The sequence below is a fragment of the Chiloscyllium plagiosum genome, chromosome 25 (genome assembly GCF_004010195.1).
Source record: "Chiloscyllium plagiosum isolate BGI_BamShark_2017 chromosome 25, ASM401019v2, whole genome shotgun sequence".
Lineage (NCBI taxonomy): Eukaryota > Metazoa > Chordata > Chondrichthyes > Orectolobiformes > Hemiscylliidae > Chiloscyllium > Chiloscyllium plagiosum.
The window spans coordinates 24,333,840-24,342,175 of NC_057734.1; the positions used below are offsets into that span (position 1 = coordinate 24,333,840).

Consider the following 8,336-nt stretch of genomic DNA (forward strand, 5'->3'; position numbering starts at 1 on the left):
AGTTCGACTGGGACAACACTATTATCATAGGACAAGCCAAATAGAGAACAGCCAGGGAATTCCTAGAGGCATGGCACTCATCCACAGATTCAATCAATAAGCACATCGACCTGGACCCAATATACCGACCACTGCAACGGACAGCTGGAACTGACAACCGGAAGCGGCAGAGACAAACTACTATAAATGCCGGAGGAAACATCACAGAAGCGCTTCACAGGAGCCTACCAAGCACTAAGGATGTCACCTAGACAGGGGACGAAATGTCTGCAATACAAATTCCCAGATCGGCAAACAGAACCACAACAACGAGCACCTGAGCTACAAATCTTCTCACAAATTTTGTATTGTGAAGTCTCCTCCTCCAGCGAGTTGTTCAATTGCTCACCACTATTCACAACTGGATGTGGCAGGTCTGCAGAGCTTAGATCTGATCCATTGGCTATAGAATAATTTAGCCCTGTCTATTAATTGTTGTTTATGCTATTAGGCAAACAGTAGACCTAGTTTTGTAACTTCACCCTATTTTTAAACATATCTGATGTTACTTCTGGAATAGCCTTCTGCACCCTTCATTGAACTGGGATTGATCCTTTCGCTTGATGGACTTGGTAGAGTGGAGGATACAGTTCTGCTGCTGCTTCTGATGTCCCAAAACACCTCTTGAATACCCAGCCTTGAACTGCTAGATCTGTTCAAGGTTTATCCCATTTAGCACAGTATTAGTACTACACAGCATATTGGAGGGTATTCTCAATGTGAAGACAGGGCTTTGTTTCCACAAGGTCTGTGTGGTGATCACATCTACCAATACTGTCATGGACAGAGACATCTGCAGCAGGCAGATTGGTGAAGATGAAGTCAAGTATATTTTTTCCTCTTGTTGGTTCACACACCACCTGCTGCAAACCCAGTCTGGCAGCGATGTCCTTTTGGACTCAACGAGCTTGGTTAGTGGTGGTGCATTCGAGCCATTCTGGTAATGAACATTGAAGTCTTCCAGATTCCCTTCAATTCCCTTACCAGCCTCTAAGTGTTTTTTCCAAGTGGTGTTCAACATGGAGAAGCACTGCTTCATCCACCAGAAGGGGCTGTACCTGGTAATCAGCAGGAGAGTTATGAAAAGTTTTGGAAGAAGGTGGAAAAGGGAAGTAATCAGATCAAACATGACCTTGTTGAATGGTGGAGGAGGCTTAAGGGGCTAAATGGCCTACTTCTGCTTTTAATTCAAATGTTAATATGTAGATATGTTAGTATACACTGTTGAATCACAGCACTGCAGCAGGGAAAGGGAGATGACTTAAAATTCATACACATAGATTTTGCTTTTATTGATTAGCAAGGGTTGACATTGGGCAGTTGCATCAACAGTTTTCTTCTAACAATGATTGATAAGCATTTTTAACTAGACACACTCGTCTTTATAATCTCTTTCTATGACTGAATGATTTGAACAGACTGGGATATATTTGTAATCTCTCAAACATGCCCAATGTTAAACAAAATTTAGATAACATTAATATATAATTTAATTCCAAGTAATTGTTAATGTCAGCACTTTTGAAATCTTTCCCATCTTTAAAAAGAATTCTAGTCTTCAAAATTTCAAGTTTATTATTATTCTCGTCCATACAAGTTAGTTTGAATTTGAATAGCCAAGAGTTACAACTCCACTTTGAGTGTTCTTCATGTCTATCTGTGAAACATTTTGAAGCATTCTATATTTAAAAGAGGTTATATGAATGCAAGGTATTGTTGTTCATTCCCTTTGAAGACAATAACTTACATTTATATAACAGATTAGAGGGAGTGAATGTACTAAGATGCTTCACATTCCATTAACAAACAATCTTTTACACTGAATCATACAAGGAGTTGTAAGGACAGATGGCCAAAGCTTGGTCATAGAGATAGACTTTCAGGATCTTTGCTTTTCATTCTTTGCTGTAATGTGATCATAACTGGCAAGGACAGCATCTATTGCCAATACCTAATTATCTTGCATGGTTGTTAATCTATTTTATCAGATAGATAAGATCAAACGTTTTGGCATGCGTCTGGAGTCCCATGCAGGCCAGCCAAAGTAAGGATTGCAGATGCCCTTCCTAAAGGACATCAATTGGGTTGATGGGCTGAGGTGTGGCAGATGAACTTTAATTTGAGAATTGTGAGTTATTGCATTTTGGTAAAACAAACAAGGGCAGGACTTATACAATTAAGTAGTATTGTAGAACAGAGAGACCTCGAGATTTAGGTACACAATTCTTTGAAATTTGCATCAGAGGTTGACAAGATGGTTAAAGAGGTGTTTAGAATGCTTGCCTTCATTGCTCAGACCTTTGAGTCTAAGAGTAGGGACTTCATGTTGAGGTTGTACAGGACATTGCTGAGGCCGCTTCTGAAGCACTGTGTGCAGTTCTGGTCACCCTGTTATGGAAAAGATATTATTAAACTGCAGATGATTCAGTAAAGTTTTACCAGAATGTTGCGGGGAATAGAGGATTTGAGTTATACAAGTAGGCTGGGACTTTGGAGGGCAAGGAGGTCACCTAATGGAGGTTTATAAAATCGTGAGGGGCATAGAAAAAGTGAATAGCAAAGGTCTTTTCACCAGGGTGGGGAGTTCAAAACTGGGGGGCATATTTTTAAAGTGAGAAGAAAAAGGTCTAAAAAGGACATGAGGGGCACCTTTTTTTTGTAAATATTTTTATTAAGAAAAAAGATTTTAATTTTTTTTACAAAATTACAAAATAGTGTAACAATTTTATAATATAATGACAATAACAGAAAACAAACTAATACTCTACTCCACCAACCACTGAGGAAAGAGAGAAAAAAAAACTACAATTCAATAAATAACAGAAATAAAATTAAACCAAGTTATACCAAGGTAACCCAAAAGTAATATTCAGTTAAATTACTACACTCAGTGCAATCCCACTGAAGCTCCACACCACTGGGAGCTTTAGTAAACAAATCCATATTTGTTCAGGTTTCTTCACCCCAGTGGACCCCGGACCGCCAGACATAGTTCTCATGATGATACAAAGGCCCTAACCAATATAGCCGATAAGTCTGCATCTATATAATTCAGAAAGGGTCATCATATTCTATAAAACAGCTCCGTTTTCTGGTGCACCATACTCGTAAGGAAGTCCAGGGGGATCTGCACCATAACAATCTACGCTAGCCTGAAAGTCCTGGGGGATTCTCTGATACCTAGCTCATTAGAATGTTATTCCTCGCACAGAATGAAAGAATATTATTACAATTTCTTCCCATGCACATCCAAAGAGGGGAGATTTGGAAGACCTAAGAGCAGGGACACTGGATCCAAATTAATCTCAGTTCCCAAAACCTCTTCCAAAGCACTCGCTATGGCCTCCCAATACCTATGAAGCTTGTGGCATGACCAAAAACATTGAGTAAAAGTGCCAACATCTGTTTTACATTTGGGGCACACTGGGGACACTCCTGTCTTAAATTTCGCAAGCCGCTCCAGTGCCAGATGAGCCCTGTGGATTACCTTCAGTTGCATAGCCTGCATCCTGTTACAGATCAAAATCTTCCTTACGTTCTCCCAAATATCCTCCCACACCTCTGATGGGAGTTCCACCCCCAGTTCCCGAGTCCAGGTTCTGCATAGCCATTCAATGTCCTTCAAAACATTACTTCTTAACAAGTGATAAAGGGTACTGACCAAGAGAGCGCCCATAGACTGGAGTACTCTCCTCTCCATATCCGACTTAGAGGGACTAACCATCAATGTAGTCTTTTTTGTATAAAGTCCCTAACCTGAAAGTAATACAAGAGGTCCTTCCTAGTTAGCTCATATTTCAGGCTCAGCTGCTCGAAAAACATCATGACCTCCCAGTCAAATAAATCTCCCAAACAGGAGACTCCTCTAGACTCCCAGAACCTAAAACCACAGTCCATCGACCCCAGCCGGAATCCTAACATTCCCACTATGGGAGTGAAAGGGGAAGTTTTTTTGTAAGTTGCCCTCACCATGCCGCATCGTTCTTCATGCTTTAACTGTGTTAAGGACAATCAGGTTTCTGCAATGGTTCATAACAGTCCTCATCTTGTCCATAAACAACAAATTGATGAGGGGGCATTTTGCCTGGGAGGCCTCGATGTCCAACCAAATTGATCGCGGGTCCTGGCAGGCCAAGTCAACCACATAGGATAGTAAGGAACTCAATTGATATTTCTTAAAGTCCGGGAATTCCAAACCTTCCATCTCTTGCGGAAGCTGCAATTTATCCAGCTTAATAAGAGGCCGCCTATGATGTCTGATGAAAGACCGGAGCCAACTGTAAAGCCTCCATAGTGCTTGTCTAGGCAGCATCAAAGGGAGCATTTGCATGGGATTCGCAAGGAAAAACATTCATTTTGACCAGAGGTACTCTACACAACCAAGGTATCGGAAGATCCTCCCAGCGCCAAAGGTCCTGCCTTATTTTCTCTAGCAATTGCAAAACATTAGCTTTATATAATTGATCGAAGACTGGGGTGATAAAAATGACTAATAACGGGAAACCTTCCTGTGACCACCTGAAAGGGAAATGGGTTCGATCCCCAAAATCGGATATTCTAGTAAGATCCCCCCACAGGCATGGCCTCCGACTTCATAAAATTAATTTTAGACCCTGAGAACAAACCAAATAGATTAATCACTTCTTTTAAACGGAGCACAAAAGTCATCAATCAGTTAAAAAGAGAAGAACATCATCTGCATAGAGGGTGATCCTATGCCTGCCTGACCCTACCTCCGGGGCAATTATGTTGGGATCCCTCCGAATAGCCTCCACCAGTGGCTCAATCACCAATGTAAATAATCTTGGTGAGAGAGGACACCCTTGTTGGCTGCCTCTACCAATACAAAAATGATCCAACATGAGAACCTCTGCTTTCGGGTCACTACATAATACTGCCACCCACTTGGCAAAAACCCCTCCAAGACCAAACTGCTCCAGTACATAAAACAGGTACGGCCATTCCATCCAGTCAAATGCTTTCTCTGCATCCAGGGAGATTACCAAGCCCAGAATTGACCCTTGCTGGCATGTTTAATATTCTTCTAATATTATTGATAGACCTACGACCCTTGATAAAACCTGTCTGGTTCTCCTTTACAATGAAAGGCAAAACCCTCTTAAACCTTACCGCCACTATTTTTGACAGAATTTTAAAATCCACATTCAGTAACGATATGGGCCTGTACGAAGTGCAATCCTCTGGGGCTTTTCCTTTCTTAAGAATAAGAAAAATATTTGCCTCTCTCAAAGAGGATGGGAGGCAGTCCTGACTGAATGGGTAGTGGTACATATCCAAGAGTGGCCTGGCCAGCATGTCTATGAACTCCTTATAAAACTCACTTTGAATTCCGTCTGGGCCGGAAGGTCGAGGGTTTTAAAAATGGATCCCATCTTCATCAGTCTGTCCTTACACCCTCTGACTAGTACAGCTCAGAGTAAAATTTCCTAAATGCTGCATTAATCTATTTGGCATTGCAAGTAAGAGTACTAGCACTCTCTCTGATGGAAGTGATAGATTGGGGGGCATTTTTCTTTTTGGTCAGGTATGCTAGATATCTTCTCGGTTTATCACCATACTCAAATAATCTCTGTTTTGCAAAAGAGATTTCCCTCTTTGCTGTCAGGGTGAGCACAGCATTCAAATTAGCCCTAAGGACTGTAATCTGCTGCAATTTGGTTACAGACAGTCTGTCAAAGAAGGCTATCTCAGCTGCCTTCAGGTGAGCTCGAGCAAATGCTGCTGCTCTCCCCTATGCTGCTTCTGGGTTGCAGAGTAAGAAATAATCAAGCCCCATGCATTGGCCTTGGCAGTCTCCCAGAGCACCAATGGATTACTGGCCATACCCAAATTAATATCCCAAAAGATTTTAAATTCCCACGAAAAATACTCTACAAACTTGCTATCTTTCAAGAGGAAAGGGTCCATGCGCCATGCCAGGAGTCTATCCCGTTACCACCGGCCTTGACCTCCATGTACACTGCTGCATGATCGGAAATGGCTATATTCCCTTATCCGCAAGACAGGGAAGGTCCAAATTCAAGAAGGTCAATGGGACAAAAAACATGTCAATTCTGGTATATCATTTATGTGAATTAGAGAAAAAGGTGAAATCCCCACCTTCGGGGTGAAGACATCTCCACACTTCCACCAACCCCAGCTCCCTGTTTAGGTCCACCAACTGCCTGGATTGTGGGGACATACCCGCAAGACTCCGAGGCATCCTGTCCACTTTGGGATCAATAAGACAATTAATGTCTCCCCCAATAATTGTACATCGTGCCCCAAGGGCCATCAACCTGGAAAGCGCATCTGTTATAAATTTAAGGGGGTGTGCTGGGGGGCAATATACATTCAAAATCTCATATTCCTCTCCATGCATTAAAGCTTTAAAAATTATAAATCGTCCATATTCATCCTCAATTTGGTCTAACATTTGAAACGGGAGATTCTTCCGGATGGGAATAGCAACTCCTCTACTTTTCAAATTAAAGGATGAGAAAAACACTTGTCTGAACCCTCCCTGCTGCAACTTCGAATGCTCCATATTGGTTAAATGTGTTTCTTGCAGCAAGGCTACATTGACCTTTTTCTAAGGTTTGACAGTACTTTTTTTCTCTTAATTGGTGAATGACTCCCCTTAACATTCCAGGAACACCATTTAGATGAATGGCTAACCATAACAGTCCAAAACAATCCATGACTATCCGGGAGGAAAAACCCCACTCCTTGTGCGCCGAGTGAAAACAATAAATAGTTGGTATAAATTTAAAAATACAACTTCCAAAACTACCAAATCAAAACTTCTAACAGCTACTTCTATAACATACCAACATATAACACAAATGAAAGGAGACTTTCCCCCTTGCCCACAGAGGGCGCTCATATTACCCATTAACCTCCTCCATGGCTCCTTCTGGCTGAAGCCATGCCACCACCCCAGACAACACAAAGTAAGAAAAAATACACACACCTTATAACAAGAAAGTTAAAAGTGGACACTCAACCTGTTCTCTCCATACTATAACCCGAGGTACTCCTGGTAGAATAGAAATATATAACCTCTCCCCACTTCCCCCAACCACACACCCCCACACCCCATACCAAAAGAGAGGAACAAAAGGAAATGACAAGAAAAAAAGGAACAGAAGATGACGGGTGGGGAGAGAGAATGGAGAAGAGAGAGAAGAAGAAAAAAGAAACAATTATGACCCTGACATATATTAAAAAAAACACAACCCAACAACCAGGTAAACCAGGCAAATTACAAAGAAGAACAAAATCAACATTATTGCCCATATTATTCAAGCCAGCCAGTCTATATTAAAGCATCCAAGAAGTCCTTTGTCTTTTCCAATGAGTCAAAATTAAACACGGACTCTCCATGGCTGAAACATAATATTGGCGGATATCTTATGGAATACTGAATATTCAAGTTCCTCAGCCACCTTTTTATCTAATCAGAAGCCTTCCTGTTACAAGTCCTGACCGGAGAAAAATTTTGGAAAAGCATCATTCGTAATCCTTTGTATGTCAGAGCCTGTGGATCCTTTCCCAGTGCTCTAGAGGTTTCTGGCAGTATTTGCTTATCTCTGTAGTGCTGGAGTCACGCTAGGACCAGCCAGGCCCACTGGTCCGATCCTGGCCTGCACACTGCGACCTGGTGGGCTTGCTCGGCCTACACCCGGCCTACTTCGATCTCCAGCTTCAAAAACTGCGGGTGCAATTGGCCCAAGAAGCTGACAAGCTGGCCTTCCTCCTCCCGTTCAGGAAGCCCCACCATATGGATGTACTTTATCAAGGTAGTCGACCTGCTCCTCCAAGGCATGGACCAGGCACACCGAGGATTCTACCATGGTTTTGGAAGCCGCAGCCCATTGTTCTACCTCCCCAACATGCTACCCAAGGCGCCGGATCTTCTGGTTCAAGCCTGGCCCAAGTGTCCTCCATCAATGAATCAAACTTCTCTTGGAGTTTCACATACTCCAAGAAGATCAGGCTCTGCTCCATAGGTAAGTCTCCTCGGACAATTGTGGAAGCCAATGCTGGGGCCATGGATGGGTCCATTGTTGCGGGGGTGGGGGGGGGGGAAGTGTCCCTGCATGTTGTGATCCTCATGGTCCCTTCCCTTTGGCCATTTCCTAACTAATTTAAACTGAAACTGAACAATTCTAGGGGTCAGTAAATAGCTATTTCTACCACATTGGGTAATAAAGGGAGGATGAGTGCACCACTTTGTCTGGATTCTCGTGCAGAGCTCAGCAGGGCAGATCTACTGGGTCACTGCCATCTTGAAT

General features: G+C 42.5%; 1 protein-coding gene across 1 annotated transcript in view; it reads right to left on the bottom strand.

The window, feature by feature from the left end:
- Nucleotides 1-8,106, bottom strand: part of LOC122562410 (coiled-coil domain-containing protein 63-like) — a 90,236-nt gene extending 82,130 nt beyond the window's left edge. The window contains exon 1 of the mRNA XM_043715267.1: nt 7,942-8,106. Within this exon, the coding sequence (XP_043571202.1) occupies nt 7,942-8,106 (165 nt within the window). The remainder of the gene's footprint in view (nt 1-7,941) is intronic.
- Between the last annotated feature and the right edge of the window lie 230 nt (nt 8,107-8,336).